Raw genomic sequence first — 27,754 nt, 5'->3', positions numbered from 1 at the left:
CAGAGAGAACTTTCACAGAGGGTAACCATTTTGTACAGTTTCTATAATCCTTGCACCCTGGGCGAATTTTCCTTTGGTATTACTGAAATAACAAGCCGTGCAAAATGAATATAATTTCCGTATTAGCTTTACTTACAATGGCTTAACAAAGTCTAATATCAGTTAAAGGTGATGACCCAAGGATTGAATGAATGCTTGGATTTGATGTTGTATCATTATTACTGTTCAGCAATGATCTGATTTCATGTAAGTTTTATTTTCTTCACACAGGCTACACTTCCACTGATGTAGGGTATATTTTATAAAGTTATTGTAAAAGTACTGTATGTAATCTTTCTGCACACATAACTCCTGTTGGATAGTTGAAAAACAAACATTTGAATTCATTATTAGCAGACCACCACAGGATTGTAGTACTTTGCTTGCCAGGAATGGAAAATTGATCTCATAGGTGAGACTTCTGCTTTCTTTTCTAAAATGTAACTAGATTGAATGTTAATTAACTTGTTACTCACTCTTTCTCACGCAGAAGCTGATGGTTGCCATTTCAATGGGCAAAAATGAGAATATGTCTTTTTAATATCTATTCAAAAGGAGTAATCCCTCATGCAGACATTCCAACATACATTCTTGGGTCCAAGTGTATATCAACAAGAACAGAAATTATATCCCAAGCCAAGCTGCCCTGATAACATGGTGGTGAGCTGATTTCTTGAACCGGCATGATAACTGGATAAGGAGTTCCAGGATTTTCACACAGAACTGAAGAAGGAATTGCGATAAATGCCCAAGTTGAGTGGTTAGCACTGTTGCCTCGCTGTGCCCAGAACCTGGGTTTGATTCTAGCCTTGGGAGACTGTCTATGTGAAGCTTGCACACTCTCCCCGTGTTTGCATGTGTTTCCTTCCGGTGCTCCTGTTTCCTCCCACAGTAAAAAGATATGCAGGCTAAGTGGATTTGCCATGTTAAATTGCACTAGTGCCCAGGGACATGCAGACTAGGTTGATTAGTCATGAGAAATGCAGGGTTACAGGAATAGGGTAGGGGGTAGGTCTGGGTGGGATGCACTTGGGAGCTTCGGTGTGGACGTGATGGACCAAATGGCTTACTTCTGCATTGTAAGGGTTCTATGAAGCTATGTAAGAGAAATTGCAGTTGATGGAATCCCCATATGCCATCTCAAATATCTATTGTGTTCTTCAGCTTTAAGCATCGAAACATAGGAAATAGGAGGAGTCGGCCATTTGGCCCTTCAAGCCTGCTGCACCATTCAATATGATCGTTGTTGCTCATCTAATTTCATACCCTTTCACCACACTTTCTCCTCATATCCTTTGATTTCTTTAGCTCTAAGAACTATATCTCACTCCTTTTTGAAAACATTCAATGTTTTGATCTCAAACGCTTTCTGTGACAGAGAATTCCACTGAGTAATCACTTTCAGGTGAAGAAATTTCTCCTCATCTCAGTCCTTGCCTTGCCTGGGTTTGAGCATTTCAGCTCTGAACAGAGGCAGGATAGGCTCAAGTTATTTTCTTCACAGTGAAGAAAGCTGAGGGGGAACCTGATTGAGACATACATCATTATGAGGGGCATGAACAGAGTGGATAGGAAAAGGCTGCTCCTTTAAAAAGAACGATCTATAACATGGGCGCTTAATTTTAAGGTGAAAGGCAGGAGGCTTAGAGGGGATTTAGGGAGAAGTATTTTCACCCAGAAGGGAGTAAGAGTCTGGATTGCACTGCTTGGGAACCTCAAAGCCTTTAAAAATTACATGGATGAGCCCTTAAAATGTCACGACATTCAAGGCTATGGACCAAGAGCTGATAAAACGGGATGAGTGTAAATAGATCAATACAGAATCGATGGGCTGATGGACTTCTGCTATACTGTATGGCTGTTTGACTCTAAATGGCTGAGTCCATATCCTTAGATTGCAACCCTTGGTTTTGGACTCCTCAGTCACTGGGAACATCCTTCCTGCTTTTACCCTGTCTAGTTTTTCTTCTTTGTACAACCTTCAGGTTTTTAAGAGCCATGGTTAATATGCCTTAATAACCACTTCCTGATTATTCATCAACTCTTTTTAACTTTAGCAATGTCTGGGCCCCTAACCAGTTTTACCCCTTCCAAAATAAAAACAATCCTTCTGAGAAAAACAACTAAGATGAGATGATTTCAACAACGAAAACAGAGATTGCTGGAAATACTCAGCAGCATCTGTGGAGAGAAAGCTGGGTTAATGTTTCAAGTTCAGTAATACATTTTCAGAACAGTTCTGAAGAAGGGTCACTGGACCTGAAACATAACTCTGCTCTCTCTCCACAGATGCTGCCAGAACTGCTGAGTTTTTCCAGCAATCTCTGTTTTGTTTCTGATCTCCAACATCTGCAGTTCTTTCATTTTTTTTTAAGGTACTTTTGAACTGTTTGAGTTTGGAAGTCTCTAAATATGTCCAGGAAGCTGAGTGCTTAATTGCAATGGTGCAAATTGCTCTGAAAATGGCAGAGCTTTGCAATAATAGCATGCACTTTTTAATGCAAATACCTTCAATTCTAATAACATTTCCGACAGTTTGACACCTGAGAAAGCAGGTTTCCATCCAAATGCCATTTCATCAGTATAACGTCCCTGATAAGATTGATCACAGTTGATGTGCTGCAGCATCACCTTTCTCAGTGAAGGCATTGCTGACAAGTGGTGGATCAAAGGAAAATTGATTCTTACTTAGCAAATGATCATTCTGCCATCAAAAGGCTCCTGTCACATCCCCGTTTCAGCTGTGCTCCAAGATATTCAATTTGGCAGTTTAGAAATTTCCATTCACTTACCCTGACAAAACACCCAAAACAAGGTTGAGCATGAAGAAAGATCCAATGATGATCAGCGGGATGAAATACAGCCAGTTCCAGACATTCCCTGAGGCATCATTTGCCTGTCAAATAAATAAAACAGAACTCTCATGAAATGGGAGAATTGGCAAACACATATATACAGTCAGCTGATCTTAGCTACAAAATGGAATAGAACTGAATAAGACAAATGCAATCTTAAAAACAACTTAATCTATGCAAAAAAATTCAAAGTTTGTTAGTGTCAATCGTATATAACTTGCTTTTCAATCCTTTTCAATTACTGCACATTTTAAATGCAACGTATGTACTTAACAATATCTGAAAGCATTGTCATTTCTTCCAGTGGTAGAATAAAAGGCCTTTTATCTGTCTAATTCAATGTTCTATCATCCTAACATTGCTACTTTTGTTGAATGCTCATAAAGAAGGTTCCATACAGTTGACACTTATGGCCCAGTACAATGACATTACAGATGACTTTGCTTCCATAAAAATAGATCCATCAGAGGTGGCTGATTACCTGCACTGTTACTCTTGGCTCCTTTACCTCAATAGGAGAATTTATAGGCCCGATCTTTAACTCATTTTTAATTTTACAACCTAAATAAAGGAGCTAGGTTTAGTCCTGTCAATACAGGGAGAAAACTCACAGATGTCAACACCCAGGAATCTGATCTAAACAGTGGCTGGTATAAATGCAGTCAACTCCCCTGATCTAACATCCAGTTATATTTTCAATGAGTTGGTTGCACTGCTGTGGTGTTGACTGATGTTTAATGTTCATGCAAAAACAATTATGTAATAATGTATGAATTAAACTGAAGGCAAGTTAAAGACTCTGCTAATAACATTGAAGATAAAGCAAGCTATGGAGGAATCCAAATCTGAGGATACTAGAGAGTATCTCAATTATTACAGGAGAATATAAAATATCTTTGAAACTACCGCAAGATGTCATACACCACCATATTAAACTAATACTCTCTTAACAGCTCTTCAGTTTTACACTGCAGCTTAATACATATCCCAATTATATTACAACTAATGTATAAATCAAATAATTCCATAAAGGGTACTAACTACTGATATCTGAACTATAATGTGCACTTGGTGTTGGTGTGGAGAATAATGGTCATAATAAAACTGTTGGATCAAATTCATTCAGAATTTTACAGCTATTGAAGACCATGAGTAATGAACCTCTATACAATGATATTGCTTCAATTTCTCTCACACCTTTATGTTTAGTCTTCCAAATCAGCTCATGCAATTATGTTATTATTACATAAAAAAGCAAAACCAATGAAGGATGTTACAATCACAACATCGAGTAGCTGTGATTTTTATGAGCTTTATGATAAGTTAAATAGCAGCAAATCTATGCAGTTAATACTAAACTGTTATGTAGTAATTCATTCATCTGTAGAAATTTTCCAAAGCTGCAGCTATTTGAAATAATTTATATGTTCAAACCTTCTGTTTTGATGTGATGATTTGTGGCAAAACATCTTCCAGAATTAATCATTTTTATGGGATTAAACAATTCCCAATGGCAAATACTTTTTAAAAAATCAAAATTACAACATGCAATTTGTTGTAATCAAATTACAAATTATGCAGTTTTAGTTTGAAACTTTCCAGTAACTGAACTGTACTATGTTACTACAAAGTATTATGCCAACAACCTAGAATTGGTTGCAGAGCTGGAAATATGTTAATGAGAAATCAATTTTTGATATTGGTAAAGATGATTCATTGTCTTTGTTGATTGATGCTGCGGATTATTCAATATATAGAACGCTCTTGGATGAAACACATCTGAAGCCAAAAATTGTTAATTGGTACCATGACTAATTTAAAAAATGCAACCATGCATATCATGTCATTAATTCATTTACTTAACACTTTGCAAGGTTTAACATATTGCTTTCATGCCTACATTTCCTATTGGCCTGCAGAACCAACTTGCAAAGAAACATGAATTTGCTTGAGTAGTTCACTGAACATTGCATGCACAATGTTGTGATGCAGTTAGTTGAAATTCATGATTTGACATATACTCACAATTTCTGCAAACAACCAACTAAAATGACTAGGATAATTTTAAAATAGCATCCCAAAAAAGTCAAATAGATAAGTCAGCTAAAAATATCCTTAATATCTATAGGTTCCATCGAATGGTACAGTGGACAATGAAGAAGGTTACCTCAGAGTACATCAGGACTTTGATAATTGGGCCAATGGGCCAAGCAGTGGCAGAAGGTGTTTAATGTGGATAAATGAGATGTGTTGCATTTTGATAAGGCAAATCAGAGCAAGGCTTATACAGTTAATCGTAGTGCCTGGAGTGTGTTGCCAAACAAAGGGACCTAGGGGTGCAGGTGCATACTTCCTTGAAAGTGGAGTTGCAAGTAGAAAAGATGACAAAAAAGGTGCTCGGTACACTTGCCTTTTTTAACTCAGCACATTGAGTTGGGACATCATGTTGTGGTTTTACAGGACATTGTTTAGGTCACTCTTGGAATACTGCATTCAATTCTGGTCTCCCTGCTTTAGGAAGAATGTAGTGAAACTTGAAAGGGTGCTTACAAGGATGTTTCTGGGTGTGAGCTATAGGTGGAGGCTGAATAGGCTAGGGCTGGGTGAAAAACCAAGGTCTACTTCCAGGTCGAGGAGTCCAAAACTAAAGGGCATAGGTTTAAGGTGAGAGGAGAAAGATTTAAAAGGAATCTAAGGGGTAACTTTTTCATGCAGAGGTTGGTTCATGTATGGAATGAGCTGCCAGAGGAATTGATAGCAGTTGATACAATTACAACATTCAAAAGACATCTAGATGGGTATACGAATAGGTAGGGGTTAAGAGAGATATGGGCCAAATGGTGACAAATGGAAGCAGATATCCGGTCAGCATTGAGAAGGTGGATCGAAAAGTCGTTTCCATGCTGTACATCTCTACGTCTCTAGTATGAATGATAATTTCTTTTCAATTGCCTGGCTGTTAAACTAATAGCCTGGATAAACACAATGGGTAATAAAAACACCCGCATTCCCCACTGGAAGCTTTTACTGTTGCAGGCCTCCCACAGCTATACAAACATCCTAGTTCTAAAGAGGATGAGAACCAAAACTAAAAACAGAAAATATTGGAGAAATGCAGCTGATCTGGCAGCATCTCTGGAGCAAGAAACAGGGTTAACATTTTACGTGTGATGTGACTCTTCCTCAGAAGAGAATGAGGACCAGATTAGTCTAACTTAATTTAGTTCTTGTACCTGTCACCACCCCAGGCTACTTAATGACTTTTCAATTATTGTGCAGAGGATGTCTTTAAATTGTAGATACTTTGGATGCAGCTCCGAGTTTGGAGGATTGTGTAAAAAGGATGAAAGCAAATCAGTTACGTGTTCCACATCTCTCGAGATTTTGTTTTCAATTAACATCAATAGAAATCAAATTTGAGAGAGATGTTTAATAGCCAGCTGCTCCAATATCATCTGTCAAAAGTCAAAATGACCTCCTCATTGTTTGAACTTTTTATAGTGTCTTCTAAAGAAGTAGATTCTCATCTTTAACTTGTTACAATGGAGCTGAGGGAATTACGGCTCCACACATTTTTTGAGGATTTTAACAAATTTTTGTTTTGTATTGATGAAGCATCAGAAGCTTGTGCAATTATTATTCCCTGGAGTTCAGAGTGGAGTCAGTTGTTCCTTTTAATCAATGTAATTCTATATCGGCTGAAAGTCTGTGTGATATAATAAGGTCACACGCAAGAGGATTTGCTGCATTTTGATAGTTACCTTAACTGGTAGACTGTTTTCCTGCACTAATAAGAACGTAGTAATTTGACTGACATTGTATTCCAAGCAAGCCTTACCTTGTCAATATCCAGGATTGTCTGCTTTATTAGATATTGCAGCAATTTTAGAATATGTTTGCTGGACATGCAGATTTTGAATTCGAAAGTTTTACTGACACTATCTCTATTCAAAGGGCTTGTATCTTCAAATTGTAGCATGTCTCACATCCATCATCTCACCCTTCAGCTAGAATTAGGATTCTCAAGTTGTTATGCCAATCAATTGTCAAGTGTGTCCCACTCATCTCACACAGACCGATCTTTTTTCATTAAGCAGGTTATGAAGTGCTGTAGCATGAGGAAAATGACCCTGATGTCTTTGATATCAATCAAACTGCTTTTTCTTTCAAGCTTATAGAATTTAGTTTCCTGCACAGCCTCCTTCATACAATGATACAGTTCGGATAGAGGCTATTCAGCCCACTGACTCTGTGCAAGCTTTTTAAAATGACTAACAGATTTGTGTCCACCTTTCCCAGAAAACGCATTCTCATTACACTCTTCCTATTTTGCCAAATGTGCTCCCTCTGGTTATTGCCCATTTCTTATTTGCTCTTACCATCATTTTGAACAGTTCTATCAATTTGCCATTATGTTTCTCTGTTCTAAACTGTGTATGTACTGTGAGACTAATACTCTATCGGCACCAACAGAAATGCATCAGGATTAGCATAATTTTTTCCACCCATTGTCTGAGGTTGCTTAACACCGTTAGTGTATCACAGACAAACCAGCCATGCTGTGCTTGCTTATAATGCTAACTGCTGAGCTCCAGCCGTTGTTAGAATGTTTTCACGCCCCACAGCTTCAATTTGCTAAGTGAGAAATATCCGATCCATAATTTGTCATTTTGCACAAATGAAAGGCGATAAGCCAGAACATGGCTCAAACCAGGCAAAGATGTATAACCCCATATGTCGCAGCATCATTAACTGTATTCAGAACATACTGACACAGTCCTGGATGTCAACCAACCAGCGATCCACAGCCTCTTTCCCTACGAGCTTAGTTTAACATAATTGAGCTGAATTGAAGCCCATTGGGAGTGGGCTTCCCACACATCAGCCATACTCCAGCATCCAAGTAAGAAAAGAACCAACCCCTTATTTGGCTGGCTTGCCCAATCATGGCATCATTTAGAGTGATGTAAAGCTCAGAAACAAACCCTTCGGTCCAACTCATCCATGCTGACCAGATATCCTAAATAAATCTCATCCCATTTGCCAGCATTTGGCCCATATCCCTCGAAAGCCTTTCTATTCATATACCCATCCAGATGCCTTTTAAATATTGTAATTGTATCAACCTCCACCACTTCCTGTGGCAACTCATTCCATACAGGCATCACACGCTGTGTGAAAAAGTTTCCCCTCAGATCCCTTTTAAATCTTTCCCCGTTCACCTTAAATTTAAGCCCTCTTGTTTTAGGCTGCCCTACCCTGGGAAAAGACCTTGGCTATTTACCCTACCCATGCCTCTCATGATTTTATAAGCTTCTATAAAGTCACTTCTCAGCCTCTGACTAGGGAAAATAGCCCCAAAGTACTCAATCTCTCCCTGCAGCTCAAACCCTCTAATCTTGGCAACATCCTTGTAAATCTTTTCTGAGCCCTTTCAAGTTCAACAACATCTTTCCTATAGCAGGGAGGCCAGAATTGCACACAATATTCCAACAGTGGCCTAACCAATGTTCTGTAAAGCCACAACATGACCCCCCAACTCCTCTACTCAATGCATTGACCAATTAAGGCAAGCTCATTAAATGAGTCCACTTTCAAGGAACTATGAACCTGCTCAGTAAGATCTTGCTGTTCAGTCAGATTGAGGCTGGAATTCTTCCCCCATCCGGGAGGAAGTCCACCTTCATCAAGTTGCTCATTCAGTCACAGATGTTTTCTCATCTGTATTTGTTGCTGATCAACTTACCAGTGAACGGAACAGCAGCAAATATGGGGATGATGTAGCTTGTGACTGGATAAGCAGCATATGTTGGGATGTTAAGTGGCAGACATCAGTGATCAGTTTTGAGAGTACTGCAGTAAGCCAGAGAGAGATCCGTGTAAGTGTGGAGAAACATGGGACAGGACAGACAGTATGAGTGTGAAGAAAGACCTGGGAGGCAGAACTGAGGGAGGCCCATGTGAGTGGGTGGAATGTGGATTGTGGTGAAGAGTAGACTGCATGTGTGAGACATACACAGGAACTCACCTCACGCAGGCACACAAACACACCTCATTCTCTCTCTCTCACACACACAGACAGAGCTTACTATCTCACACACAAACAAATCTCACTCATACAAACACACTAATGCACACCTCATTCTCACACACCTCACATACACAAACACACCTCTCATATACAAGCACATTTCATTTTTCACAGACACGCCTCACGTACTCACACACACATCACACTCACACACAAACACATTTCACTCACACACACACAGATACAGCTCACTCACAGACACTCCCACATAAGAAACACCTCCCAGAGAGTATGACGTTCCAGATTGACAGACAGTCTGCTTCAGAACCCTACTTTGATACAAACTCTGCCAAGGCCAGCTCAGAAGTGAACCAAGATTAATGTTAGTTAAATCCAACTCCTTACCTTGGCCCTGGTCTAATTCCCTTCCTTAGAAATCAAGATTGGGGCAATTTCTATTTCTAGCAAACTTTGCTTCTTAACCAAACAGGGTTTCATTGGTTAGTGCTGCAGCTTATGTGATGACTCCAGCTGATGGTACTACTGGATAAATCTGATTCCAGAATTAAACCTAGCTTGTTTTTTATTTGTTTAGTTAGTCAAAATATATTTGCATAAGGATCCAGATTTTCTTTAATAACAGAAGTTTATTCTACAAAAGAAGAATAAAAATTAGCAAAGCTATGTAAATATAAAAAACAAGAATGATCCTCATTCACACAGCAAAACAATGTTTCAATCTTTTCCCTGACACTACAGAACCCCAAAGCAGCATCTTCACTATCCTACTATAGAAACTCATTTTGAATTAAAGTACACACCTATCTAAACTTCTTCAAGTTTCCATTTAACGGATCCCTATAGTTTCTTTGCAATGGACTAGTGAGGCAGGATGATGAGTCTTTTCCAAGTTTGTCGGCATGAATTTTTCTCAAATCGAAGAGCCTGAATGTTCTCAGTTCTGATAACTTACAGATTTCGAACCAAACACTCCTTGTTTGGAAGCTTCATAAACCAAACCCTCTGCTGAGGCAATTGGTTCCCCAAACTGCACTGAACTCATTGTAGGAGAGAAACTAAACTTGCTGCTGAACTCAACTCTATTGTTTTCTGATATGAATTCAAAATAAAATTTGCTCAACCTAAAATTCTTCTGAACTACCTGTCATAAATCCAGCAATATAAACATCTTTGCATGAACAATATGTTCCGTATTAGAGAGGGTAGACAGTGAAAAATGATGATGATGATGTCAGCTTGTACATGGAGATATTGCTATAAATTGAGGGGTGATAGATTTAAGACTGATGTCAGAGGCAGGTTCTTTACTTAGAGAGTGGTAAGGGCATGGAATGCCCTGCCTGTCAATGTCAATAACTCAGCCACATTAGTGGCATTTAAGCAATCCTTGGATAAGCACATGGATGATGATGGGATAATGTAGGAGGATGAGCTGAGATTAGTTCACAGGTCCGTCCAACATCAAGGGTCGAAGGCGCTGTATTGTTTGATGTTCTAATTGTCATTTTCTGGCAAATGCTGCATTGAGATCTCTGTCCTGGAAGGACTCTCTCACCTTTTTTTAAAATTAAAATCCTTCACAGAAGAAACCAACACCCAGCTACCTCTATTTTGGAATCCAAACCCCAAATATGATATCAATATGAATGTCATCATATCTTTCATCCTACTTAGCACTTTTTGAAATGAACAATTTTATTAATTATTCATGTATTTAAATTATTGAACTATTACCTTAGATTTTTTTTTCTGAAGTTCATGCTTACTGTTGTGCCAAAACTTATCTCTCTGAAATTTTGGCACCAAATCTCATCAAGTGAGAGAAAAATTCAAATATGGCCCCCTTGCAAAAAAGGGTAGACAACTCTGTTAAATCAAGGCCCTGTCTGCTCTCTCAGATAGAAGATCGCATGGCACTATTTTAAGAAGAACAAGGGAAGTTATCCTCCAATGTCTTGACCAATATTTTTTCCCTTAAAATACATCACAAAAACAGGTTGTCTGGTCACAAACACATTACTGTTTGTGAGAGTTTCATTGGCTGCAATTGCCTCAGGATGCTTTGTTGTCATTAGATTTTTTAGATTAGATTGCAGCGTGGAAACAGGCCCTTCGGCCCAACAAGTTCACACCGACCCGCCGAAGCGCAACCCACCCATACCCCTACATTTACCCCTTACCTCACACTACGGGCAATTTAGCATGGCCAATTCACCTGACCTGCATATCTTTGGAATGTGGGAGGAAACCGGAGAACCCGGAGGAAACCCACGCTGACACGGGGGGAACATGCAAACTCCACACAGTCAGTCACCTGAGGCGGGAATTGAACCTGGGTGTCAGGCACTGTGAGGCATCAGTGCTAACAGTTCTTTCTAATTGATATTCTTCTATATCCTAATTTTGGTGAAAAAGGAACCATTTGCTCAAAATAAGATGACAGTTGTATAAAGAAACAATATTAATATTGTTGTGATATTAGTAGACCAACTCTTCAATTTAATTGAACAGAGGACAAATTGCTAACCTATTTTAATTAAATTAATTAATAAAAAGGAAATCGAAACTCAAAAACAACAGTTTAGGAAATCAAGTGTGACATTTATCAATTACGCATCTGGTAATAGTTTATATTTTTGTTTTTGTTGCAATAAAAAAAAAACATGAAAATTAAATCTAAATAAGATTTTCTCTTTACAGAGTTTCCTTGTGCTGTTACTGTTTCTTAGTTTACACCCAATTTAATTCATGAGTTATATGTAGAAACAAACTATTAGATAAGCAAATTGCTTATCTATGAATAAATAGGCAATAAAATAAAATATGACTTCAGTTAAAGTTCAGGAAAGGAAATGTTAATAAAAAACATAGAATTGGAACTGACAGGTTTATCATATGGAATAACTGATTAATCTGAGATAGTTTATTACCATAAAAATATTCATGACCACATCAGTCCATTTACTAGCTGTGTACTTGCCTGTAAAAAGACCATAGAGTGAATTGGTGCTTGAAATATTGCCTATTAAAGACAACATATTTGCTTAAAAACTCAATCACTAGAATAGATTGTCATTGTAAATACTTTTCCTTGCCACTTTACTTCTATAACAACAGTAATACCAAACATAGGAGTGACTCACCCTCGTTTTCTCTCTAACTTGTTTAATACTTAAATGAGGGAGAAGGGAACACAGTTATTTGGGGGCAGAATGCAAAGGGTTAATCAGAGAGGGTGGAGACTGGGGAGGAGCACCAAGATAATCATAGATTAGCTGGGCTGAAAGTCGCTATACCATCGGTTCCTTTATCGTGAAATGGTTGTGTTCTTGTGCAATCCCGCATTGTAGAAACATCATGTTTTAGCAACAGTGCTTAAAGTGTTGTCACTGTAATTGTGTTACAGTCAACACACGTTTTAAAAGTTTGTGCTGTCGAAACAGTGTCCCCACCTTGGCAATCGCGTTAACCGATGTTTCGTCAACGCGAATTCGCTGTATACAGAACGATCTGTAATCCCAGAGAATGATTGGACTGCTTCCTCATTAAAGAAAGATGACTGGTGTGATGTTTAGCCTGAGGGTCACCACATCTAGTCAAGGTTGAGAAGGCAGGGTCTTTATGATGACCTCAATTAGTGCGGGAATCAAAATATTAATGAAACAACTAACAAGAAAAATACAGAGGTAACAAGACAATAAATTCAGACATTACTCCATACCCCATTTTGAGCAAAATCACCAATTTTCTGCAAGAATGCATGTAGTTCCAAGTAAGGCTTTCTTTTATTTCTTTATCAACAAGTTTAATTTTCCCAAACACCTATATGTCAACCTATTCAAATTAAATTATTCATTTTCTTTCATGGGATTTTGTTGCCTGTCCTGAATTGAACAAGTGGCTTGCTAGGCCAGTTCAAGGGGCAATTAAGTCAGTCACATTGCTATGGTTATGGAGTCACATGCCAGCCAGACTTGGTAAGGATGGCAGATTTAATCCTTCCCTTAAGGGCATTTGTGGACAAGGTGGTCATGGTCACAATCACTGAAACTAGTTTTCAATCCCAGGCTTGAATTTATTCATTAAATTCCTGTCCCCAGAGCGTCATCCTACACCTCTGAATTCCGAGTCCAGTGAAATGATCACTTCTCTCCTAAAGTGTTGTCCTTTAAAGTGCTGATTACAGTTTGGAATTGTAGACGGATATAATTAAACCTTTGCTGTTAATGTTTTTTGCACTGCTGTAAGAATGATATTAAGACCTCTATAAACTGACAGCATGAATAAGGGTCATGTCAAAAAATGCAAGCTTAAATTCCCCCTAATCTAATCTTGTTTTCAACATCTGATACAGGGCAAATGACCCATTAGGGTCAACAATATACTCAAGTTTGGACATTATGCTTTTTGTGCCTCAAGCTGGCACTAAAAGATGCCAAACATATATTGATCCAATATAATTTGCCAATTAATGTTTGAAAAATGCATCTGAAAAATCCAATCACCACTATACTGCTATCTGACAACCATTATCCACTTTGCTGAAGATCTGACATATACTTAAAATTAAATCAGGTTGAGTTCTTGATGATTAAATTCCTTCAAGTTGTATTTTCTGTGGCAACAAGCTCCTCAGGAACTGTCAAGACCAAGCCCAGCAAAATCAAATATTGAGATTTGGGTACATTAAAGGGCAACTTCATATGTTCAAACATGCTAATCCTTAACAAAATGATAACAGTCCTGCTACTGCCACCCACGCACACAGTTTTAAAGGTCTGTTTGAATATTGGAATTCCTCCATATAAATACTGGTACATATTTCAAAACAAAAACAAGACACTTGCCTCACCCACACTTACTAAAACTTCAAATCATCCACAGAATCATAAAAAGTGCCTGTGATATGAATCTCTCCCTTCTTCGTGGTAAATTCATTCATTAGTGTGTAATCCACTAGGGAAGTGATCTGAACTTTAAGGGCTGGCCAATTCAAAGCCATGCTTATCTCTATTCCTGTGAAACTACCATTGCTTTATCATTTCAAACAGTGTGTTGACACAATATATTAACTGGAAAGTTTTTTGTCGATTTCAAGTTAAGCCCAGCATTGTTCCAGCTCTGCTGAAGATTTTGTCAGTAATTGGCGCTGCTCAGCTCTTTTTGAAAACATTGTTCTGAGTAATTTGTTTATTTCCTCCAGTCGTTTCAACTGTTGTGTGGTACTCCTGCTCAAGAGAGATGTAAACAACTCGCCAGTTTTGAAAGCTTGTCATTCAGGTAGAAAGCTTAAACATATTCAGTCACACATAGAACTGCTTAACCTGCCTTTTCACCTTGCAATTAATTATACTCCACAATATGTTTGCTTACAATTGCAGTTAGTGAGATACTGCTACACTAATGCCTTTTATATGAATGCTGATAAGTTTTCAAACTAAAGGAAGCAGAAAAATACATATTTGGGAGAGGCGATGCCCTAGTAGTATCATTGCTAGACTATTAATCCAGAAACTCAGCTAATATGCAGGGGACCCAGGTTCAAATCCCACTGTGGCAGATGGTGCAATTTGAAGTCAATAAACAGTCTGGGATTAAGATATAATGATGCCCATGAAATCATTGTCGATTGTCAGAAAAGAAACCATCTGGTTCACTAATGCCCTTTTAGGGAAGGAAATCTGTCATCTATACCTGGTCTAATCAAAATATGACTCCAGATCCACTGTAACGTGGTTGACTCTTAACTGTTCTCTGGGCAATTAGGGATGGGCAATAAATATTGGCCTAGTCAGAGATACTCACATCCCATGTGTGAATATAAAAAAAAATTCACCAATATCGCTGCTTATTTTGTGTAATATTTTAAAAATGAAGCTTCAGTCCTTCATGTATTGATCCTAAAAGGGTTACTTCAGGACTGCTGTAAATATAACCCCAGCAGACAATACATTATTTAGTTACTTACATTGCAAAATGTTTAAATCTTTTTTAAAGTCAAAAGCCAATAACTTTCAGAACAAGATTTTAGAACTCGGATTTACCACTCTACTTTGAAAAAGGCATTGAAATATTAGGGAGAGAAAAAGCTTCAGTAAAAAACTCATAAGTTTACTAAAGCTCTTTTGACAGCACCTTCTGTGAACTAGAAGGGCAGATGCAGATTGAAACCTTCGAGCCACATACCATCATGACGTGGACTATATCACTGTTCCTTCACTGTCACTCAGTCAACATCCTGGAACTCCCTTCCTCACAATATTGTGGGTAATCCTACAGTATGTGGACTGCTGCTGTTAAAGATGGCAACTCCACACCATTTTCTCAAGGACAAATGGGAATGAGGAATGAATGCTGGCCAAGCCAATGACAGCCCATGAAATAAACTTAAAACAAACTTATTTGGGGTTAATGTGTTAAGGTAGGAAGACTATCTCATAGGTGAGGAACAACTTTCACTGGAGGAAGACTGAGGGGAGGTAAGTTGCCAAGGAATAGAAACTGTACCTCATTGACCTACTTAATAGGCATCATGTGGTACACAACTAGATCCAATGTTGGGGATCAAGTCCTGTTCTCCAAAGACCATCTGAAAAAAAAACTGCCTTTTAATTAGGGTGGATCATTTTTCAACAATCTAAAGTAGCTGCTTAAATTGAGATACAGGCCTCTGTTCAATAAGTGTTTTAATAGCTGGTGTTAAGGACACCTTTGGGAAATTCAGCTGCCGAGAGTAAAGTAAGACAGAAGATTTTTAATTGTGGATCTAGGCTTGCCAGCCGTCACCACCAAAGTCTTTAGTGCAGAGGAGATCCTAAATGGTAGATACTTGAAGCAATACTATCTAAATTGTATAATAAGTGAATGTACTACAGTTCAGGAGTCCTTCATCTGAAAATATGATTCCTGGTATGGAGAGATTGTCTTATGAGCAAAGGTTAAACCGGTTGAGATTCTACTCATTAGAATTTTTCCAATGATGTTTCCCCTCATGGGAGAGTAGAAGACCATAGTTTCTGAATAAAGCTGAGTCAATTTAAGACTGAGATGAGAATGAATTTCTTCTCGCATAAGGTTGTGAATCTTTGGAACTCCTTGCCACAGAGAGCTATGGGGGCAGTGTCCTTGTGCATATTTAAGGTTGAGATAGATGGATTAGTAAGGAAGTCAAGGGAAATGGCAGTAAAGTGAACTTGAAGAATGTCCAATCAGCTATGAACTGATTAATTGGGGGAAAAGGCTCAAGGGGCTAAATGGCCTACTCCTGTTCCTACTTCTCATGGTCTTATTGTAATAAAACCTCAGGACTAACTGTTGTTTGGATAAATTATATTGTCAGTTTGGGGATTTTTATAAAGGCCACGAGGAAGGCAATGGCCTAGTGGTATTTTCACTGGACTGTTAATCCAGAGACCAGTAAATGTTCTGAGGACATGGGTTTGAATCCTGCTATGTCTGATGGTGGAATTCAAATTCAATAAAAATCTGGAATTAAGAGTCTAACGATGACCACAAAAACATTGTTGATCGTTGGAAAATCCCATCTGCTCATTAATGTCCTTTTGGGCTGGCTAACCTGGAACAGAATTTGGGATTTTCCTTCATGAATTTGTTCAGATTTGCCTGCCAGAGTATTGCTGATTTAAGGCTAAGTTTCACATTTCCCTTCAGCATTGTTCAACTGTGTAGTCCCTATAATCAAAGTCCTTTCAGGCCTTTTGCCATTGTTTGAAATCTTCTACTTTTCCAGCTTTATTCACAACATCTTCAGAGGTCTTGGACTGCCATCAGAGTCTTCCCACTTTTCACTCAGCTGTGCCTTTGAAGTCTTCCCAAGTCCCATTCCTCATTCCGAGTATTCTCTTTTCAGCTGTGCCTCTTGAACTCTGTTTTTGTTTCTGATCCTGGCTCTGTAGGCTTTTCCACAGCTGCCAATATGCTTTATTGTGTGTTTAAGCCAATACTGCTACTTATACATTGAGATACTAGTCTGCAGTAGCTCAGACAATGTGTGTCTGTGCGTACACTGACCCTGAGTCTGCTTGCTCCATATCACACAGTAATCCTCTTTAACTCCTTGAGTACTGTAACACTTCTTTAAAATATTTATACATGGTGCGTTATCAAATACAACTCTCTCGTGTAACGTCTAAGATCATGCTCTTCACATGCTCAATCTGAACTTGTTTCTTCTCTCTTGCTGATGACAGAGTCACATGATCAGTTACAGCATCACAATTTATGTGTATGTCAGATACCATACCCAGTACCCATTAGATATTTAAAACCAGAGTTACTACATATGTAAGCCAAAGGCTTTTTGACATGCCACAATATCATGGCTAACATGGCTGAAAAATGTTATTAATCCTCCACTAAGAACACTCAGTTAGAGGAACTGCATTGAAAAAAGGTTAACAAACTTCACACAAAACTACAATACAGTTTCTAAAATTGATTTATATTACCCGCCATCAGCTAATTTTCTACTGGATGACATTGACGTAGATGATCATAATGAGAAAGCTGTAATCTTTTCATTTTATAAGCCAGACCTTGCCTTTGTGTGTTTGCACAGTGATAACTAACTGCTGGAGAGAAATTTACCTGTGCAGTATTATGTCACATCACACGTAACCCTGAATAATAGTTTTCATTCATACAATAAAAGGCAATTATTAAAATGCATTTCATATATATTACTTGTTTTGTCTTTTGCAACTCAAAATAGCGAAACCTGAAATTAAGAGGTTAGTGCAATGCAGTAGAAAATGATATTGTCTTATTATAAACAATAAAAGTGATTATGTGTCACAAATAGTGTTTGCATCGCTGTTAAATCTTCAGCACTGACTGTGTCAAGATTAATTCATATTTATAATTCAACACGGCATGCAGAAGGCACAACTTGATAACAGCTGCTAAATGATGAAGGTTGGACATAAGTCAGCACCTTTTCAGCGAATGGCATTGAAAATATTTTACAATTATAAGGTGGATAATATTTTTCAGTTTTGAGACAGTATCTTTAAACCTGAAAGTAAAACAAAAGGGGGCATGCAACCTGTTAAAAACACCCGACAGCAAGCTTGGGTGGTTTGATCCTTACAGATCAAAGGAGAGTTAGAATGTTTTACTGAGAAGAAGGTTCAAGCTATTTACAGTTACAAAAATTGGTAACAGCCTGTATGTTAATTATGGATAGACTGTTGGTCTCCAAAGTCCAAGAAAGCATTCAAGTTGTATCAAGTTGTATACAGTTGTGCTCAAAGTTACCATTTAGTTCTAAGATGATAGAGGCTTGGACTCCCAAGGATGGCTAATGATCATCTCTCCTTCATTGTCATGGGAAGGATGCAAAATGGAACAATTAAAAGATGACATCACTGGCTTTGTTTTAGTCCATTACAGATTATTACAAATGGTTTATAGAATAGAATAATAGAAGCCCTACAATTCTTGAAAAATCAAATTACTACAGAAAGGACAGTGTAAAGTATAGCTGTAACAATCCATCTAAAGTTGCGTGTGTAGCCTCTCCAAGATTCCGTGCATGGTAATTGGCAACAGCACAATGATTGTAACAGTAACTTCCAGTTTCAGAATTCACTGCTGCACAGGGAACGTGGAAGCCGGTGCTGTCAAAAATTAAATTAGCAGGGACACTGAGCTGTCTTAAATAGTTTTTGACTGGGATAAAAATAAGGAGGGGAAAGAATGTTCAATTCTGCTCTTTAAAGAATAGTTTGCCGAAAAAGAAAATGCTTAGTCAAGATTACTTTTAGTCATTTGTTACAATAAACATAAGAGATTAAATCTTGGTGTCTTATTCTTTCAGTTATAAAAGGCAGGTTTAACTTCATTTTTGAAAGTTATTGGTCTTAAACAGGATTCATAATAAAAAAAACAAGATTTCTAAATTCACTCAGACAGAGAGATGTGGACCATTGGAAAGTCAGTTATCAGTCACATACATACTCATTACATAGATTACACATCCATAATTTTGTTTTGAGTAACTTTAGACAACTCCAGACATTTCAAACTTATTTTCCAAAACAATCCCTCTCAATTCGGATTTGCAAAATTGTGAGAACTAACCGTTAAAGTTATCAACTAATGAGCTTTATTGCATGCCTGATGTGTTACTGCTTTTAGCAAGAATGAATTTTGCAGCCAAGAAGATAAAGGGCAATATGGTGTTAACAGAACATTTGCAAGAATATGGTGTAGACATTAATTGTAGTGTGGAGTATAGGAATAATATAACATCCAGCAGTATGTTAATCAGTTTTTCAACAGGCCTTACAATAAATTGTGTGGGTAGATCAGCCAGTTGATCCCTAATTTCAGTAAATTGGTGTCTGCTCTGCAGTTCCTTGCAAAATAGGTAGGGATTGTTCTTAAGCATGAAGAAGAATTCTGGTTTTTGGACTTACTACTGCCTCATTATCAGAACAGCTGCTGGATATTCTTTCCTCACTTGCTCCATGCAAATGGAATTGGGGGAAGAGTTGCAGCCCAGCCCCTGCACTAGATTTCCTTAATTGCACCTGATTACTATTCCCCTGCTTCCATGTGGAAAGGGAGAGAAAGTGAGAGAAATATGGCTGTTGCACATCCTCCTCTCCCCCAAGTCTGGCCACCACTGAACTTCTTGTGTAAGAATGTAGACTAGTCACTGGAGCTCCTTAGAATTTTTCAACGCCCAGCCGTTCCTCTGTGTGTTACAGTGGCAATCCTGCTATTGCGCTGACAGCATGTTCTAGCCAAGCACTGGTGGACTCCCACTGGGAGTCATGAATCACTTCCTATCCAGCAAAAGAATAGTTGGCATTGAGTAGAAGACACACTCTTGCTCAAAAGGGAGAAATCAGAAGACTTCGGAGACCAACAGTCTATCCATAATTAATATACAGGCTGTTACCAATTTTTGTAACTGTAAATAGCTTGAACCTTCTTCTCAGTAAAACATTCTAACTCTCCTTTGATCTGTAAGGATCAAACCACCCAAGCTTGCTGTCGGGTGTTTTTAACAGGTTGCATGCCCCCTTTTGTTTTACTTTCAGGTTTAAAGATATTGTCTCAAAACTGAAAAATATTATCCACCTTATAATTGTAAAATATTTTCAATGCCATTCGCTGAAAAGGTGCTGACTTATGTCCAACCTTCATCATTTAGCAGCTGTTATCAAGTTGTGCCTTCTGCAGTTAGAACTCTAGCTCAAAAGGGAGAAACCAGCCTCTAGTTTCCCCATGCATTAGGACTGTAATTTTGTTTCTCTTCAATCTTTTGAATTAAACCAATTTCTCTCCCTGATTTCCAAAGCAATTTATTATTTTATTATTATGCTTCTAATTAGTTATTATTTTGTTGTATTTATCTTTAACTACTTCACTCTTTAAATTCCAAAAGATTGAGTTCATTCATTTACAATGTAGTACAGCGTGCTAGCATCAGATACTGCTTCTGGCACTCAGTGACACTCAAAGCAGGAAGCTTTATCAGTTGTAAAATATTTCTTGAAGCAGAAATACAACGTTTCCTTTTTAAAATAATAAACATCCTTATTTTAGAGCATCCTTTTCATGGACAAAGAGCTGGAACATTTGAGAAAAGAGTGATGCTTTCATGTTTTCTCTAAATGCCAATGTTACTTCATTCTTTTTTAACTTTTGTTTTCACAGACTGGAGAAACTGTAGCAACTGGATATGTCAAACTGCTGGCCAGTTTCTGTTCAGTGCTGAAATCTGGTCTCTAACCCAAACTTGGAAACTAGGCATGAATATTATTGGTATGTGCTGTGCAGAAAGCTACCAGAAGACATTACTCAAAGCTGAAGTCATGAGAGTAGACTTGAATCCAGTGAAACTGCTGTTATAGGAAAATGAGTGGTAGGCAGGATTTGTGGACCTTTTGCCTGAATGTCCATAAATCTGAAAGATGATGGAATGAAGACTGACTGAGAAAAAGCTAAATGATAAGTCAATTGTCTGCACTGATGCAAATCTAAATGAAAGAATGACAATCTAGCAAATGGGATGAATGAACTATTTATATTCAATTTTCCTTACTTTGATTCAAACATTGAAAACCCCTGATACTGGAATGGCTTCATGGAATCTTGAAATCCTTGCACAAATTACACTTGGGCAGATATTAAAACACACCACAAAATAAAGTTACTTATTATGTACTGGGTATAGAAATATTGCCAACAAATTTAAACAGAATAGCCAGATTTCTCTTAACGTAGCATATAATTATCCCTCCATAATGATGTGTCAAATGTACTGTTAAAATTAAACAGGCTTTACCCAATAAAATCTGCTGTATATAAAGCCAAATTCCATATTCAAATCCAAATGAGGTGTTACCTGGTATAGTATCAAGTAAAATGTCATATGGAACATTTGAAATACAGAAGGCAATATTAAAGTCATAGGTGTTTTGATCCTCTAAGTTTAAGATGGGAATAACATTATCAATTATAATATAATTTTGAACTGTCATCCAAATGTTTAATTCATTAATAAGATACTATTATAAATGTGTTTGTGCAAATTTGTGAATGTGAATGAAAGTCTTTTATATAGCTGGATCTTCAAAGACACAATTATATTTGCCCAGCTTCCCACTGATCTTGCCTTCAAAAGTGTTAAATTGATGGAGAATGAAAGAAACTATTATGCTTGAAAACATCAGAGGAATGAATAAATAATTCAAAGTGTTTACACAAACTTCAGTAAATAATTCTTGAATAAAATCCAGGGCTTCTATGGTCCATAATCTGCAGAATTATGAATAGACCACTGATGTTATGTTGACCACTATTGTGTCAAGCAAGCTTATTCCACATGGCATGTAGCTGAACTGATGTTAATGTAATAATGTCAGCTACTTATTAAAAGATAAAGTGTCAAAGACTCTCAACATTCAATCTCAGGAAACCATACAGGGAGATAAAAAGGAAGATATGCTTTTATTGTAAGAATCATAGAATCACAGAATTCGTAGAAGCATACAGTACAGAAGAGACCCTCCAGCTGTTGAGTCCGTACCACTAAAACTACACTAAATAAGAACATTGATATAATGATGACATCTACATTACCAAGGCAAAATAATTTATTCATAATAAATAAAACAAAAATCTGCAGATGCTGGAAATCTGAAACAAAAACAGGAATTACTAGAGAAACTCAACAGATCTGGCAGCATCTGCGGAGAGAAAGCAGAGTTACCATTTCAATTCTAGTGACCCTTCTTCAGTACACTTATTTTTATTTATAACTAGTATAATGGTCTACCGTGGTTGTTGATTTTGGGAAAATGCAACAAATGTGCATGTGTTGGTGCAATCTATGCTTATAAATGACATTTGGTTTCAGGGTAAAGAAAGAACAAACTCAGGTTTATTCTTTCAGGTTTATTTAGTATACTCAGGGGTGTTCTCATTCCCAGGATTTACCCAATCTACTTCACAGGATGTGGAATGTCAAACAGAATTTAATATTGGTGATGGGATTCCCACGCAATAGTTAGAGAACCAATGGGACCTCCAAGTAACCGTTTCCACAGGAGGCCTGATGATATTTAAATGCAATGAGGCACTTATCAAGATAACTTTGGTCTCCCAAAGAATTAAGGTGTCAGGTTATAGCACAAATCCCACCTTGGAGAAATAGTCACTGTTCAAATGAAGGCAATGCAGCAACCTATTTAAACCCTGCATAATGCCACAAAAACAATGAGATATACAACCAGATAATGTGTTTCAGTGTTGTTGAGGAAGAACTTTCTTATACTTCTCCAAATCATGCCATGGTGTCTTTAATCCCGGTCCTATACATTATTGTATTTTAAATCTCATCCAAATAGATAGCACCTCTGGCAGCGGTGCACTCATTCAATCTTACAGTCATTCACATATTTAACTGTGCAAATATCTGATTTTTTTTTTTAAAGTGTGAACTATACAACTTAAAACTGCCTCACTTTAATTAATTAACAACAAATGAGACACTAATGCAACAACTGAGCTAATTACAGTCACATACAACCCAAAATAAAAGTTGCAAAGGGCCAAATGGCACTAGTTAATCCATTAAATTATAATTTTTCTATCCGAAATGTTTGGTGGCAATATTTAAACCTGTGTCATTGTTAATGCTTAATTAAATGTAGATGAAGGTTATCAGGTTTCACCAATAACCTTGTCTGTCTTAAGGTTCCCAAAGCTCCACAAAGCCTGCATATTCAAATTTCTGATCCAGCAATTGCTCAAGTAGAAAAAGCAAGATGGCAAATAGAGAAAATTCAATTGTTAATCCCATAAACATGGAGGAAACTGAGATATACTGAGCAACTATGGATATTGGAACATTATTCGTCACATGTATTGCATTAAACCAGGTTTCTCTAAAACAAACATCACACACACTTCATTTATAAAATTAGTAAACATTTCTTTATTAAGTACATTATCACTTATTTGATCAGATTGTGATCCTGGCTAATTAGTTCATTCTACTGCTATAAATATGACATTAATTAATGCTCGCCATATGTGCATTACTTTAGAATACTGACACGGAAATAATTCATATTATTGATCAACATTAAATCTACTTGACATATGTTTTGTTCAAACCTCAATATATAAATAATCTGTACATGAAGGGAATGAATGTGAGGCTGAATCTAACTGAGGAAATTCGATCATCAAGCAAGAGTAGAGTTTGTGAAATTTAAAATGGAATATCAAAAATTGGATAAAAGTCATTTAACTTACTTCAGGATATTGATTGTTTTTAACAAAGGATATATTATTACAATTGTGTTGTTACATCATTGACTAGCCCTTGCATCAGTGGGGCTCATATTTTTGATATGGTTGAAATATTGGTGAGTCCATCAGCCGTTATTAAAGAGTGAATCTGACAAAAGTTTCTGGCATTCCATTTGCAGAATTAAATGCAGAAATCAAGAAGATGCTGTCCAAGTTGCCCTGAACCTTGTGAGTATTTGTTATCTGGGAACTCACTGAAGGGCTGGACAGCAAATGTTGTAACAGATACCCACTAACTTTACCAGAAAAAAGATAGTGCTTGTCCATTCCAATGTCTATAAACTTTTAATGGTATAAATCTCAGTTAGCGACCAGCAATCTCTCTGGTATTGAAGACTAATTTTTAAACTCATTCATTCAGGTGTAAGTTGCTGTCAGAGACATTTAAAAAAATTGTTTTTAAAAATAATTTTCTTTTCTCTTACTTAATTGATCTTTCCCTTTCTATAAGTGGTTTGGCATCAAATTAACTATTTTAAAATTATTCTTCAGTGCCAGAGAGATTTCTGGTCACTAACTAAGATTTATGCCATTAGAAGTTTAAATATGCTGGAATGGACAAGTACTATCTTTTTCTGGTAAAGTTAGTGGGTATCTGTTACAACATTTGCTGTTCAGCCCTTCAGTGAATTCCTATATAACAAAGCTCAGCACCGTCCCCATGACTTGTCCTACCTGCCTATCTTCTTTTCCACCTATCCACTCCACCCCCCCCGACCTATCACCTCCATCCCCTCCCCCACTCACGTATTGTACTCTATGCTACTTTCTCCCCACCCCCACCCTCCTCTCACTTATCTCTGCACCCTTCAGTCTCTCTGCCTGTATTCCTGATGAAGGGCTTTTGCCCGAAATGTCGATTTCACTGCTCCTCGGATGCTTCCTGAACTGCTGTGCTCTTCCAGCATCACTAATCCAGAATCCTATATAACAAATACTCACAAGGTTCAGGGCAACTTGGACAGCAGCTTCCTGATTTCTGCATTTAATTCTGCAAGTGGAATGCCAGAAACGTTTGTCAGATTCACTTTAATGACAGATGTACTCACCAATATTTCAACCATATCAAAAATATGAGCTCCACTGATGCAAGAGCTAGTCAATGATGTAACAACACAATTGTAACAATATACCTTTTGTTAAAATAATCAATATCCTGAAGTAAGTTAAATGACTTTTATCCAATTTGGATATTCCTGATTCAGGCTCATTGAAAATTATTCAATCTACCGAGTTAAGAATACACATTTGCTTGGTCTGTTCACACAGGCCCCAGATTTCTTGAGAAGGGCACCACCTTGTTCTTTATTTCTAATCACCTCAAATTCCAGTGCAAATTGCTACAAGTAAATATCTGCACATTATAAGATGGAGGACAAAATTTTAAAAAATAACCATCAGGAATGATAACGGCTCTGTTTAAGCCCAATTCACATCCTCATGAAATATAGACATTTAATTTACTAATATTGATACAGTATCTCTCCACTATATATAACTTCAAATGAATCAATGATTTTCAAGGTCTTATTGTCAGAAAATGAAACAGCAGCAATTTACAAGAAATTGTTCTATTCTGGTTGCAGTCTTAACTCCTCTTGCAAAAGTGAATGATTGAGCTGGCAATGAAGCAGTACAGGCAGTTTGTTTTGGCAGTCCTCAGCTGGCCTACCAGAAGAACACCAGATGCTCTGACTATCCCCACGGAGGTACATTGCTTGTTGACCAACACAACGAACATGTTCAACAACCCAAATTATGGAGTTTGCAACCTGTTTGTCCACCTTCTGGCTAAGAAATAATACATGGTCTTCAGTAACTGGGAATAGCTTTATTTTTAGTCTAAAACAGGCAGCATACATAATTCCCTGACTGATCAAAAGAGACATAGAGCGGAATCTTATTGGCATCTGAATGACATAGGCTATGGCAGGATTTGTGACAGAATCAGGTGTGAAGCCCCAAGAGGCCTAGCTCAATGTGAGGAGCAATTTGCTGTACGTTATTGCATCTGCAGAATGGCAAGACGGGATTCCCTCAAGGTGTCTTGCCAGTTGAGGAGATCATAACTTGGTGAATATGTTACTAATGCTACAACTTGCTTTATTAATGTTCAATTTCCTATTTTACTAAAGGTGCCAAGCAAGCTTGATGGTGAGAATTTTCAACATGGAAGTTAAAGCGGGTACATTGAGTTTATATTTTGCATATTCTCCTTGTGTCTGTGTGGGTTTCCTCCGGTAGCTCCGGTGTCCTCCCACAATCCAAGAAGTGCAGGTTAGGTGGATTGGCCATGCTAAATTGCCCATAGTGTCCAAAGATGTGCAGATTAGGTGGATTAGCAATGATAAATGCTGGGTTACAGGGATAGGGTAGGGGGCTGTGATTGGGTGGGATGCTGTATGGATGTTTGTTACAAATTTGATGGGCCCGGATGGCCTTTTACATATTGAAGGGATTCTATGATTCTATGTGGTGACTCAGCTCACTTCTGACTGAGAAGAACCTCCATGTTGCTCAGCACTAAACAGCATCTCAGAAGCATCTGCTGCTTCAAACCTTGTCAATGGACATTGGCATCTAGTATATGCCAACACATTGCTATCCACATGGCATCTTTCTGATACATTCATGGGATATTTCTGAAGTTGAGACATGCAGTTCAGGGTGGAGTGCAAGTTGTATTGAAAGGCTCAATCATGGACTCTTTGCACTCAGGGTCAGGCACCCAGCTCACTGATTGGACCATGATCTTACTGAGTGGTCAGGCAGAATTGAGGACCAAATCTGCACCTTTTTCTTATCTTTCTATGTAAACCCTACATCTGTTTTGCACGTTCCTCTCAGTGTAAGTTAATGAGCGAAATTGAATCACAAACTGCTGTCAATAGATAAATCTGCGCCACTGAATTATTTCAATGGTTAAGTGTAAAAGTGGATGTCGTCTCAAGTATCATCTCAGCTTGTGAAATCTTTTATTAACAACTAATTAAAACAATGTTACCGAGGCTTGAAAACTGCACCTGTTCACACACTTGTCAGTCACTGTATTCAGAATTTCTCCCAGCGCTTTCTGTATTAACCAACACCAATTTGAAGTGACTAATTATGCATGGTAATTGAACCTTAACAAGGTACAAAATAGTCACTGAAGAACACTAGTTTCTGTCAAAATTGATGGCATGTTTTGCATGTTATATATCACAATATCAGTCACACAGTGGTTTGTAAGGGTTAAATTACTTCCCCAGTTTAGTGGTATCTGTACTGAATACCAATTTATTCTTAAAGAAGAATTAATTGTTTACAAGAGTGAAAGACAGGAAGTGCTGGAGGTTTGAAATAAAAGAATAGAAAATGTTGGAGACACTCTGTGGGTCAGACAACATGTATAATGGAAGAGAATCAGAGTTTGTGTTTCCGCTTGGTGGTCTTCTACCTGAATGGCAAGAATTGTGGCAAATTTTAAGGTGCTGCTGTATCCCCCAAAAAGATGTGTTGCTGTGAATCCTTCAACCTTTTCTAAGAATCTTTAAATAACTTTAATTTTTTAAAAAAATGCATGGGGCAAAATACGACCATGCTATTCTTCTCCTTGGTACTCAATGTTTAATGTTTAACCATTGTGATGTAAACTGTGGGATGCTAGTTTCTGTAAATTGGGACTGCTGACTTTGAGTTAGAAACTGATGGTTTTTCAATATGAAGGTAATAGTTAATTTGGATGCTTTTCTGTAGACTTACAAGTTCTTTTTAAAAAAAGGTTTTGAAGCATACCTGTCCATCAAATGAGTTTTGTGTACTCATGAACATCTGTCTATTTTCGATCATTTCTTTATTTATGGCTAAGCATGGTAAATAATGAGAGTCTGTTACAGATTTATGGAACTTTTTTTCCAGTTTAAGGGAATTGCCCATAGCTGACAGAAAGTTTCATTTTTAACTTTGGGCAGTG

At 37.6% G+C, this 27,754-nt stretch overlaps 1 protein-coding gene across 7 annotated transcripts in view; it reads right to left on the bottom strand.

Moving 5' to 3' along the window:
* Positions 1-27,754, bottom strand: part of cacna1ba (calcium voltage-gated channel subunit alpha1 Ba) — a 598,950-nt gene that overhangs the window by 259,374 nt on the left and 311,822 nt on the right. For all 7 annotated transcript variants that reach the window (XM_087998499.1, XM_087998494.1, XM_087998493.1 and 4 more), the window contains exon 7: positions 2,832-2,935. In XM_087998499.1, the coding sequence (XP_087854625.1) occupies positions 2,832-2,935 (104 nt within the window). The remainder of the gene's footprint in view (positions 1-2,831; positions 2,936-27,754) is intronic.

The sequence above is a fragment of the Chiloscyllium plagiosum genome, unplaced genomic scaffold (assembly GCF_037043375.1).
Source record: "Chiloscyllium plagiosum isolate Xiang-an unplaced genomic scaffold, Cpla_swu_hap1 HiC_scaffold_21, whole genome shotgun sequence".
NCBI classification, from domain to species: domain Eukaryota; kingdom Metazoa; phylum Chordata; class Chondrichthyes; order Orectolobiformes; family Hemiscylliidae; genus Chiloscyllium; species Chiloscyllium plagiosum.
The sequence above is the reverse complement of the archived record's forward strand: the minus strand, read 5'-3'. Positions and strand labels throughout refer to the sequence as shown.